This window comes from Anolis carolinensis, chromosome 4 (genome assembly GCF_035594765.1).
Source record: "Anolis carolinensis isolate JA03-04 chromosome 4, rAnoCar3.1.pri, whole genome shotgun sequence".
In the NCBI taxonomy this organism is placed as follows: domain Eukaryota; kingdom Metazoa; phylum Chordata; class Lepidosauria; order Squamata; family Dactyloidae; genus Anolis; species Anolis carolinensis.
The window spans coordinates 185,977,723-185,990,035 of NC_085844.1; the positions used below are offsets into that span (position 1 = coordinate 185,977,723).

The 12,313-nt window shown below is 39.3% G+C and overlaps 1 protein-coding gene across 11 annotated transcripts in view; it reads right to left on the reverse strand.

The window, feature by feature from the left end:
- The window catches only part of st3gal3 (ST3 beta-galactoside alpha-2,3-sialyltransferase 3), a 303,637-nt gene that overhangs the window by 69,178 nt on the left and 222,146 nt on the right, over positions 1-12,313 (reverse strand). For all 11 annotated transcript variants that reach the window (XM_003220200.4, XM_003220201.4, XM_062979659.1 and 8 more), the window contains one exon: positions 11,106-11,292. In XM_003220200.4, coding sequence (XP_003220248.1) covers positions 11,106-11,292 — 187 coding nt within the window. The remainder of the gene's footprint in view (positions 1-11,105; positions 11,293-12,313) is intronic.

Here is a 12,313-nt window from a genome sequence, read left to right on the forward strand (position 1 = left end):
CAAAACAAAAGAAGTATCTACACAATAATTACTTGAAAGAAGATTGAAGAAAGACACTATTATTTGATTTTTTAAAAACATTAGCCTTTCCCAAAGCATAAACAATTGCACTGGAAAGAATATTGGAACAATCACAGCCACTGTCCCAGTGCAGAGAAATATATAACATCCCCAGTTTTTACTTAACATAGCAAAAGATAATTATTGTTTCTAAGATGGATTTGAAAGGATGGAATTACTTCATCTCAAAGCAGGAAATGTATGATATTAACTTCCTTATTCAATTCCCAAAATCTAACATTGCTTCTCACAGTATGAGATAAGTTGGCATGGAGTCATTTGTGTCAATGAAGGCATGCTGTTGTAGTTGTTCATGAAAGAACATGAGCATGACAAGCCAGAAAGCAACTAGAAAAGGGAATCCCTGGTTAGTATTTTCATGATATCATTCCTTAAGATTTTCAAGTGGCTCACTATATTCCTCTTTCCTCTAAGCTGGACAACATCCAACCTCATCTCCCTGCAGTGTTCTGAAGTTATTTTTATTATCAAATTGAGAGCTTCCATTCTTGAAGTGGTGTGTTTTCTTTGCAAGTACATGTGCCAAGAGTAGTTGAACAGAGTAGAGCAATTTGAGAGATTTGTAGGTAATAACAACAACAACAACAACAACATTATTCTTATATTCCGCCCCATCTCCGCAAAGGGACTCGAGGCAGCTTACATGGGGACCAAACCCAGTGGAGCAAAAATTAAAATACAACATCATAAAATACAGTTACATAAAAGGCATAACTACATAAAAACATGTAAACCATCAGATATCTTTGCTCTCTTGTTATCTGAATAGTTGAACACAACAGGACTGAATAAGGGCTCTACCAAGAGTGTTAAAAGAACAAAGTTATCTCAAGATTTTGCCATTTCCCCCCACTCTTTTGCAGTTATGTATTAAGTAGACTCAGAAAGAGGCTGAACTATTGGTACTACTACTACTGAGATCTTTTCAAGTATTTTGTTTTACATGCAACTTACTGAGTCACTTCCAGAAAGCTGGCCTGTTCTCATGGCTTAGTTTTTATATAATTATTTGCAGGAAGTAATTATTTCCTTCAGCGAGCAATAAACTCTCATAATGAGGTGAATTTGTCATCAAGTGAGGAGGGCTATGTTATGAAAGTAGAAACTGGGCAATGCAAACCTAATGGAAATTCCCCTGGACACTCCTACCCTTATTGCAGCAAGAAACAATAATATTTAGAATTTGTTCTTGAGCTGGGTCACCGTCACCTGGCTTTGAAAAACAGCAGATGACAGTCTGAATTGGCTTGTATCTGCTTTCTCCATCATAGGGTGCATCTACACTATAGAATTAATGCAGTTTGACACCATTTTAACTGCCATGGCGCAATGCTATGGAATCATGGGAGCTGTAGTTTTACAAGGATTTTAGTCTTCTCTGCCAAAGAGTGCTAGTTTCACACCAAACTACAATTGAAGTGGAGTCAATTAAGTCTACAGTATAGATGCACCCATGGTGACCCCTCCTATCTTTCCACTATCTCAAAAACTAGTTTCAAATGTAAAATAATATAATTTCATCAAAGGGTTATTTAGGGATATTTTTCAGAGTGTTAGGTAACCTGGTTCAGCATGCCTGACATCCACAAACTATGAAGAGGAGGAAGTCCAAGTAGCAAACATGAAACTCACTGGATGAACTTGGGCTATATTCAGACACAGTGCAAAGAATGTCTATGGTACAATATCCTTGATAAGAACTGTTGTATTATTGTTTTTAGTGCTACCCACAACCTGACTTCAAAGACCCAAGGTGCAGAGATCATGAATGAAATAAATGTTAGATGTTTTTCAAACAGACTAGAAATCTAGATAAATTGGAATGTGTCTACACATACTTATTTTAGAGACCAGATACCAGTATTCAGTTATTTCAGCCACAAACATCAGCTCTTGATCATGCATTGTGTTTCTTTCCAGTCATACTACAGATGCACACTGCTGGAAAACTGCCACAACCACTTTATAGAGCAGGTTTCACATTGTCTACATGTTAAGTGTTTTATTTTGTTTTTTAATTTCATGCCCTTACAGTTAAGTATGACACTGCTCAGCTAAGAGCATGAGAAACCCTTGTACACACATGGTCTAGATTCAAGAAAAAAACTAGGAGAAAGACAAAATGAGTCTAAATGGAGAATTTGTAATGATGTTGCTTGTTTATTTTATTGTTTAGTAAAACAGGCCTCTGTGTGTGTGTGTGTGTGTGTGTGTATATGTATATATGTGTGTGTGTGTGTGTGTGTGTGTGTGTGTGTGTGTGTGTGTATGGCATCCTGCATACACACACACACACACACACATTTCTGCATCAAAGAATTCTCAAATAATGCTATTTCCCTTTAATGTTATCTGGGTGTTCATTTCAGTTTCTCTCTTTAGAAATACGTGTGTGTGTGTGTGTGTGTGTGTGTGTGTGTATTCCCCGTACACTTGTCACATGTCATTTCTTCTAAAGCTTTTCATCTGAAATTTATTTCTCTTTCCTTGAGTCTCCATAAATAGAGGTTTGAGTAAGATAAGTCTTAAGTGCAGACAAAAACCCTACAGTCCTCCAGTTCACTATGTGTTCATTTGTCTGGCCCTGCCCACTCAGGAATGTAGTTTATTCAGTCCCTGACACTATTGCCCAAGGAATCACAATGACAAATGGGATGAGTTTCAGTCAAAATCTAAGTTCATCAGGCTTCAGGTAAGCATTCACACCAAGCAAGTTAAACCTATGAGGTTACATTTGCCCCTGTGGGAGGTGGGCGGAAGAAAAATGGGTTATGAAAATGAAAAGTTGCGTAACTAAACAGCCATTTTTAGTTAGCCATAGGCAAGAGTGCAACATATTGGCAGAAGCTTTCAGATGGGATGATCTGTAGTTCTTAATTCCAATAAGCAAAGTGGCTCCGAAAAGTTCAATTTTACTTATCCTAAAGACGATCACACAAACAAAAGGCTAGAGTAAAATTTGAGGATGGCATTACAAAACCTATTCCTAGCCACTCACAAGAAAGGATATTTCTAAAGAGGTAGAAACTGAAGCAAACACCCTGATGATATTAAAGGGAAATAGTATTTGAGAATTCTTCAGTGCAGAAATGCATTTCTCCTCAGTATTTGTCTGCAGTCCCACAATTGCAAATAATATGTAGCACAATCCTGTACATCCTTGTGCATCTATGAATGGCTGTTGTTCTGTAGATGGCACACTGTCTGTCCCATTTGTAGTCTGTATCATCATTTAGATAGACAACCAATTACCAGCACCATATATACCTGTGTATAAGTTGACTTCACATATAAATCAAGGACTGGTTTTGTAACCAAACATAGGGATTTTGTTATGACCCAAGGATAAAAGTTAGGGGCATGTAACAAATCAATCTTTCTTTCCCCTTTTAAAAATGCATAGAGGAAACACAGATAGAGCTAAAGAGAAGGAAAGGATCTGTTTGAGAGGTTACAGCATTGCTGATCTTAAAATGTCTGTATCAATGCAAATACAGAAAGGGAAGGAAATATAAATAAGGAAAAAGAATGAGAATGCAGTCTGACAAAAGGTGGGGAGAGAAGAGCAAGGAAAGCAATCTGCCTCTATTACCAACCCAGAATGAAGTAAGTGATAAGAGGCAGAGGCGAGAAATTCCACCTCATTGCCCCTTCCTTGTCCAAACCAGAGAAAGAAAAGCAGGCCTCCCTCCTCCTCACCTTGTTTGTCCTGAACAGACTTCATCAGCAAAATGGGGGGCAACTCTATTGGGTGCTTAAGGTAGAACAGAGTGGAAGTAGTCATTTTTAAATAAAGGCTTTATGCATAAATTCTGCAGAGACTGTGGTGACCATTTTTAATAGGGGTTTCTCGCCTCTACCTCTTGTCACTGCCTTCACACTTGCTCTGTATTCAAATACTGACCCATGTATAAATTAATCCAGATTTTGGGAGGCAATTTTCCATCAATTTCTTTCTCAACACATACAAGAGTATATGGAATAGTTATGTTTGTAGTACAGGAGGCAACATGTGCATGCTAGTTTATTTTTTTATCTTCACAGGGGCCTCAGGAATTTTTTCAACCCTGCTGGACAGTTTCCCCCAAAACTGTTCCTGTCACAACAGCCATTGCAATAAAGAGAAAGATGAAAGGTGATCTTGATGATGTAAAAAAAGTCTAGAATTTCATTGTGTATGTGTTTTTAAACACCACCCACAACTGCTTATGCATTCCTGTGGTTGATGTTGGGAAATTCTTCCCTTATGTTTACATGACTGCGTGTTGTGAACTTTCAAAGCAATTAGAACTTAGAAAAGGTAACTTTTTTGTGTACTGGGGGATTCTGGGAATTGCAATTCAAAATGATAATTTCTCCAGTCTCAATTTCATTTTTGTTAATCAGTCTGAATTTACAGAATCTTTTACTATGCTAAACAGAGAAAGATACCTTGCCATTTTGCACGAAACTGCTGGGACAATTTGAGTTTAATATTTTGGCAGCCTTCAGCCATGCACAGGCGAAAACAACAGTCTCATTAATATAACAGTAATAGTGGTTATGAGTGTAACACTATTAAATCCAATTCCTCTACTTTTAGATCAGTGTTTTCTACACCCCCAGCAATGAAACCAAGAATAGAAGAGGATAGAAATAGTGAAAAGAAGTACACTGATGACACAGTTGTAGCGGAGATTATTAGGGACTTTGGGAGCAATTTCCAGGTACTTTTCACCTGAACATCATGCCATAAATCTTGTTAAACAATGTGGGAGCAACTGGCAGCGTGCTGTGTGGGCCACATATCACCCAAAGGCCAGTTTCCTCAATCTTGTTTTAGAGGAAAATCCTTTTGAGAAATATGCATGAAATCATGCTCTTACGTAGTTTCGAATGAATGTTTAAAAGCAAACACCAAACAGATCTAGGAAAAGGTGAAATTAAGATATGAAAAATGAGAATCAATAGTGCCAATGTGGTCCATGCCTATCCTATACATTCAGCAAGTTTCATTTAGTAAAGTTCCTCTGGTGGCCTTGAAGAACCAAATTGAGAGCAAAAGTCATGGAAGAAAGAATATAAAGATAATGCTCCCAATGAATCATCAATGATGCAGAGAGTTTGAGAGCTTTTGTTCCAGTAGTCGCATTACATTCTGCTTTGTAATTCCTCTCTCATGCTACTTTAAAAATGAAAGTGACCTTTGGTGGATGTTCATACTGAAATGCTGAATGCTGTTCTGAACATGTCAAGGAAAAGACCTCTTTGTAGCTTTTTAAAAAGAGGTTAACTGTTATCTGTTTTGCTTCTTAATCTGTTTTCATGTATTGCTGTTCTTCCTCTTTGTTATTTGTTTTGTCTTGGTTTGATTACAGTTTTATGCATTCTTTTTTCTCTTTTAGTACTTTATGTTTTAATGTATTTTATATTACCCAGAACTAAGGTTATATTGCACAATCTGAAAGTGCATTCATTTAGTTCATCAGTTGTAAATCACTTAAGACTAACCATAATTCATCAAGGCTTGGATGAAATAGTTAAGCAAAATTACAGTGAACATTTTTTATAAACTCATGGCTATATGGAGGGAGAAAAATGCACAAATATGAAGCTCTCTGAAATCAGGCTAAATCATGGTTTTGTGATACTTCTGAAGGTCTGTGTCTCAATAATCAAAGGAGGTGATTATCTTTTATATATTTCCTAATTCACTTTGAAATGGCTAAAAGTCAGGTCACACTGAGTGGTGTTGTAAACATGAATGCAACTTTTCTGATGTTTTTGTGCTCAAGGGAGATGTTGCAGGCTGTTGTACTTTTCATTTACCTATCTTGTTTCAAAATCTTTGCTGGATTTGAACTGCATTTGAACATGAAACAAAACTGTGCCCTCAACATGTGTACCACACTACCCTTCTATTTTTGAATATATCATGTTATAAGAAAGTGAATTGCCAATGTTGGTATTAAACCAAAGCCTTCATTTTGCTCCAAAATAATGCAGGCATGTAGAAAAACACAGACATCTGGATTATATTTTTATTTTTTTAAGTTTGCTATATTTTTAAAAAAATCAATGGATGTTAGTTTGCTATAGACAAATTATTGAGTTTTAGCACAATGTAATACATTTACAACCCTGGTTATAAATCTGATATGAGAATAAAACAAGAAAAAGAGGAAAACATAACATGTTTAGTGATTGGTATAATTCAGAAACCAGGCACCAGCATGAGTTAAACTAATATTTTATTATGTAGAACTCTGTCAGGGGTTTAGATTCAGAATGGATTACAAAGCACTGGCACCATCTCATTCCCAGAAAATACAAAGAGATTGTAAAGAAGACTTTGAATACCTACAAAATTAGCATTTCACAGGAAGCATGCAGATTATACAGGTTGAATCTCCCTTATCTGGAGACCTGAGATTTTTTTTTCAATTTTGAATATACTTTTTTGTGTTTTGAAATAATCATATTTGTGCACACATGGTAAAAATAACCCTCTGGGTGGAAAGAGGGCTAGTTATACATTCAGCCCCTGCTGAGATTTTCTCAAGAAGCTGTCATTCCACCACAGTCAGAAATTTGACTGGGAAAAGGGAAGGGAAGAGACGAGTCTGGATTCTATTGCTGGACTTACACAAATTTCCTGTAAAAAAGCAGGTGTCAGGGGAGGGAAATGTCCAAATGCATCTGATTGTTGCAGACTTGGAGAATGTTGTAAAGCGCTGGCCAATCCATGCTGTGCGTGCATCCCATTTACAGGGCACCTGCCCCACCATTGGCCAAGTGGAAGAAATATCTGACATGGATTAGCCAGGCAGCCAGAGCAAAAGACCCCAAAGTCCTCCTCCCTTCCCTTTCCCCTATCAAATTTCAGGCTGCAGTGGAGTGACAGCTCCTTGAGAAAACCTCAGTGGAGGCTGGATGTGTAAATAGCTCCCCTTCCTCAACAATGGATGTGGGGGTGCAGCAGCAGAAACATTTGTTTTTTTGGAGACTTTTTGATTTTCAAAAAAAGACTTAACTAATCATGAAGAGCAATTTTGAGAAACAATGCCTGAACCAACCTCTCAAAAGTGCATGTGTGGCACAATGAGGCTTCCACATTAAGTATTTTGAAGTAGTCTAAATCAGCCAAACACCTAGGCCAAACAGTAAGAATTGCGCCCCAGCCCCCATTCCTGTAGGATGGTTCCATTTGCTCACATCTGACAAAATATTCCTTTCTAGGTATTTTCTAGGTCCTCTGGGTGATTCTATGCTGGAATTTACTATTTAATTGCCTTGGAGGACTTAGCACATTAATAGTTTATTTCAGTATGGTTCACGGTTTCCAGTTTCCACAGTATGTTCAGGAACATAATCCTCATGGATATAGGGATAGTACTGTACCTCTTAGTCATTTCCTTCCATATTTATATGTTGAAATTTTAATTCTTATTTAGGTGGAATGAATATGTTCAAGAAGACTAATGTCCTGTGTGTCAGGAATGGTAGTATTTATCAGAACAGCAGCTTGGCAATTATTTTGTAAAAAGATTAGGAACCATTTCCAAATTTTCATGACACTTATAATAGCTCTTCTCTGAACATGCCTCTCAGATTGGCCTGAAAAACCACTGCACTAAAACAAGATGAAAAGGGGGAGGAAAGGGGATTTTTTGTTCCAGTTCCTTTGTGTATATAACATCTCCTACAGGGAGTCAACCTGACAGCTTTCCTTCTGTTTCTTCCTTTGCTCTCCTCTTGCTTAACTTGTGACTGTGACTAATTCTTAAACACCCATTTCCTCTTTGATGTAGGCCAAAGTTGATGAATATTAACTTATCTGGATCACCCACTGATTTTGGATGGTATCCAACAATTCACACATTCAACTAAATATTAATAAAATAAAACCAGAGGTGGTGATGTTACACTTTTAAGAGGAATTACCAGATATAATTGTGTATAAACTGATTTTGACAAAAAAAATCACCCTCAAACACCTGAGTCAACTTATATATGGATCCCTGCTGGAAAGGGAAACCAGCATGAAGGCAGTGACAGGAGGCAGAGATGAGACTTACTCCCACCACATTAGCAATCCCTTGCCCAAATCAAAGAAAGGCAGCCCTCTCTCCTTCCTCACCTCCATCCCCAGCAGCGTTCATCAGCCACATGGGGGAGTCATTTTGAGCACTTGAGGTAAAGCAGTAGTGAGTAATTATACCTTACTTGCTGGGCATGCTTCTTGTCTCTGCCTATCACTGCCTTTGTGCTGGGTCCCTAATACAGGCAGGTTGCTTTTCTTTCACTTCCTCCCTTTTCTTCTTCAGTCTGCTTCCCTATTACTTTTCTTAACTTATATTCCTTTCCCTATCTGTATTTATGTTGATGCAGATATTTTAGGATCAGCAATGTCACTTACCCACCCCTATCCAATTGTAACTTTTCAAAAAAACAGGTCTACTCCTTCTCTTGAGCTCTTCCTAAGCATGTTCCCTCAATGCACAGGAAAGTATTTGTTTGTTATTTGCCCCTTTCTCTCTCTATTTATCCATGAGAATGACTTATATTTAAATGTATATTGTAGTTATTGCTTAGGTTGTACCACACCATTAATACCTCCTGTTTACATAATATTCACAGCCACCGAAAGGACTTGCCATCATTGGGGACCAGCTAAATGCAAAGGAGTAATAAAATTGTCCCATTTATATATTCCTTCACTCACATAATGCATATACCGTGTTCCCTCGCTTATCACTGGGGTTAGGTTCCAGGCCCACCTGCAATAAGTGAAAATCCGCAAGTAGGGACGCTATATTTATTTTAATATTTATACATTATTCTAGTAGTTATACACTATTTTAAGTCTTTATCAACCAATCGTGTGTTGATAAATCGCCTCCTTCTCCTCCCGTTGCCACTTGGGCTCCTTTTCTCTCCCTTTGGCTTCTCCTTCCTCCCTTCCTTAGGCTGTAAATTGTAATTTTTTATGATTTATAATAGTCTTTTACAGTTTATTGAAAAACCGCAAAACAGTGAATCCGTGAAAGGTGAACTGCGAAGTAGTGAGAGAACACTGTACATACTTAATAAACTAATCTTCATATTAAAATCAACTCCCAAAGTGTGCTGAACAAGAGGTGAGCAATTCATTCTACCCATTTCTCCATTTGAGCTGACAAAAGCCACTTGAGATAGGTTGGGAGAAAAACATTCCCAATTCACAGTAAGGCTTGTGGATTTCACCCCGGTGATGATTTTTTTGGGGGGAGTGTGCCACTGTGGACCCTAGTATTATTGGAATACAATTCCCTGCAGCCCTAGTCAGCAGGTGGACCAGGAACTGGAATTGAAATCCAAGAACATATGAGAAATCATGGATGTCCACTCCTGGTGTACAGGGTGAGGAAGCCATCTATTTCAGCAAATGGCCAAGAAAGTTCCACTCTATTCAATCTCCAATGTCATTCCTGAGAATTGTGTATCAGACACACCTTTGAATGAGAAAGTTCTTGAACGTGGCTGCACTTGCAAGCAGGTGCTCATTCATTGTCAGGCTTTCACTAACAAAGATAGCTTCAGGGACTTGCTCCATGAGCTGCTCTTTTTGGCAGACTACTGGTGAAAACAGGCATAGCTGTGCTCTTGAGAGAGGGAAAAGCCCAGGAGCTACGTATTTTCAAGGAAACCTTTGCCCTCACTTGGCTTTTCCCTCTCAACATAAACCAGATGTTCAGGGAGAGCCCTCTACAGATGAAATTACTATTCTGGTATAAAGAATTACCTTCGAATACCACCCACTAAATACCTTGTTTGCATAAACCAGGGCTGTGTTCCCACATTGGCCCAGTTATTTTCACACTGAACTTGGCAGAAAGTATCTTTCTGCTGGCTCCTCTTCCAATAACACAGTTCAGGAAATGCCGACACTTCCAAAGTAAAAGCACAGCTTTCCCAAACATTTGTTAATTTAGATGTCAACCTACAATAAAATACGCTCCATGTGTGCACAGTGCAGCGCATGCCTCAAACAACCAAGAAAGGCTGAAAAGAAACATGCAAGTAATCCAAGTCTGGAATTTCCTCATTAAAGGAAAGCACAAATTAAAATATTTTGTGGAACCTGCTCATCTATGGGCTGTGCAGACTGTATTCTGTTGAGAAACACTGAGCCTCTCGGTGGGCTAGCCAGCTTTTCTAATTTGTTTGAATTTACTAGCTATAGCTGATCAGCATTACTTCTACTAGTAACAACTTGCTACCACATGGGTTTCAAAGAGAAGCTCTGTCTATTGGATCAAATTATTTGTTATGTGGCCTCCAAAATGTCTGCATACATTTCCAAACTGCTTCAAATGATCCGCTCTGGCAGTCTCTGAGGATGCACCTGCTTGTCCAGTTTCAGATCATCTGGAGAGGCCCTGCTCTCGGCTTCGCCTTCTTTGCAGGCGTGATTGGCGGAGACGAGAGACAGAGCCTTCTCGGTGGGGCCCCCTCGGCTATGGAACTCCCTCCCCAGAGAGCTTAGATCAGCTTCCTTTTTCCTGGCTTTCCGCAAAAAAGTGAAGACGTGGCTCTTTGACCAAGCTTTCGAAAATCCAGTGCAATAATTAGATACAAAAGATGTGTAATCAATCTATAAAAAGCCCCAGACTATGCCTATGGATCACATGATTTTAACTTGTTGTATGGATTAAATCCTTTAATTGTTTTAATGGTATGGTTATTTTTATTGTACTATGTTTTTAAAGGCATTGCCTATGTTGTGAAGCCGCCTTGAGTCCCCTCCGAGGTTGAGAAAGGCGGTATAAAAGAGCCGCAAATAAATAAATAAATAAATAAATAAAATACTAAGGAGCCATCCATGCCCATGTTATTCTGAATTAGAGGAATACAGTAACACTCATGTGTATATAACTGAGATAGATAGAAAAGTTCATAGAAACAGAGATGTGCAAGAAACTTGAGCACCCTGCATTGTTCTGACAACAGGCAAACACTCATGAAATTACAAGATTTTCTCTTCGAAAAGTGACTTCACTTACCACTTTTTCCTTGTAAACAATGTACTTCAGCCACTTGAAATCCTGCCACTTGAATCCTGCTAACACAAATAGAGAGTCCTTCTCATACTGCTCTGGTTTCTGGATGGCCCCTTCCGGGTATGTTATCCTCATTGTTGTCTTGCCACCAACATCCTTTTCAAAGCCTTTCACCGGAGCAGAGTTCAACCTGGAGGAAGACCAGAGAAGACTTTTCAGCTGCATTAATTTCAGAATTCAAATGAAAATGGTGGCAGGATAAAGGGGAGGCATTCCGCTAAATCAAATGGCTGTAAACTCACTACTGTTACAATCTGGGAAGTCATAACTGTTCTCAACCTGTGGGTCCCCAGGTGTTTTGGCCTACAACTCCAAGAAATCCCAGCCAGTTTACCAGCTGTTGGGATTTCTGGTAGCTGAAGGCCAAAACATCTGGAGACCATAGGTTGAGAACCACTGGTCTAAACAATTAGAACTGGATGCACCTACCCATTAGTATATACTAATGTGCATGTGTATGTGTGTGTGTGTGTGTGTGTATGTGTATACACACACACACACACACACACACACCCAAGTGATAGTGTTGTGACTGCGCCTTCGGGGATTATGGTTGATGGGGATGGAATTCGAAGAGGAAGAAAAAACCCTCGTGATGAGGGTTCACTGGAGGAGTTGCGCAGGAAGCGACTTAGAGAGCTATATGGGGGATCTTCTGAGGAAGATTCAGATGGGGAGATGGATGCTGAGGAACAGGTGGTGGCTGGGGAAGCGGGCACTGAATGGGCACAGCCACCGGAGGTGTCTGGGGATTTGGGATCTATGGATACTTCTGAACCTGGGGTTTCTGAAGGAGCTGATCCCAATTGGGATGCTTGGAGAAGGGAGGATGGTTCTTTAAGTGTTCATGGGGCTAAGTGTGGGCAGGATGATTGGGACTCCGACGAATTGCTAGGTACTCCAGATCCACGAGCTCTAGCTGTGTGGAGCTCAGACTCTGAGTAGATTTGGGACACCTGGTGTTTGGGTGTGAGTGTTTGGTCACCCAGGAGGAAGGGGAATAAAATGGGAATGTTTGGCCACTGCACTTTGCGTGTGGCAAGGTGTTGCTGAGGCGCCATTGGGATCTCTGTGTTTCCATGAAGACTGGACTTGGACTATGATTTGAATCTGCTGTTATCACCTAGCTTGGCTCTCGCTGTGTCTTATCG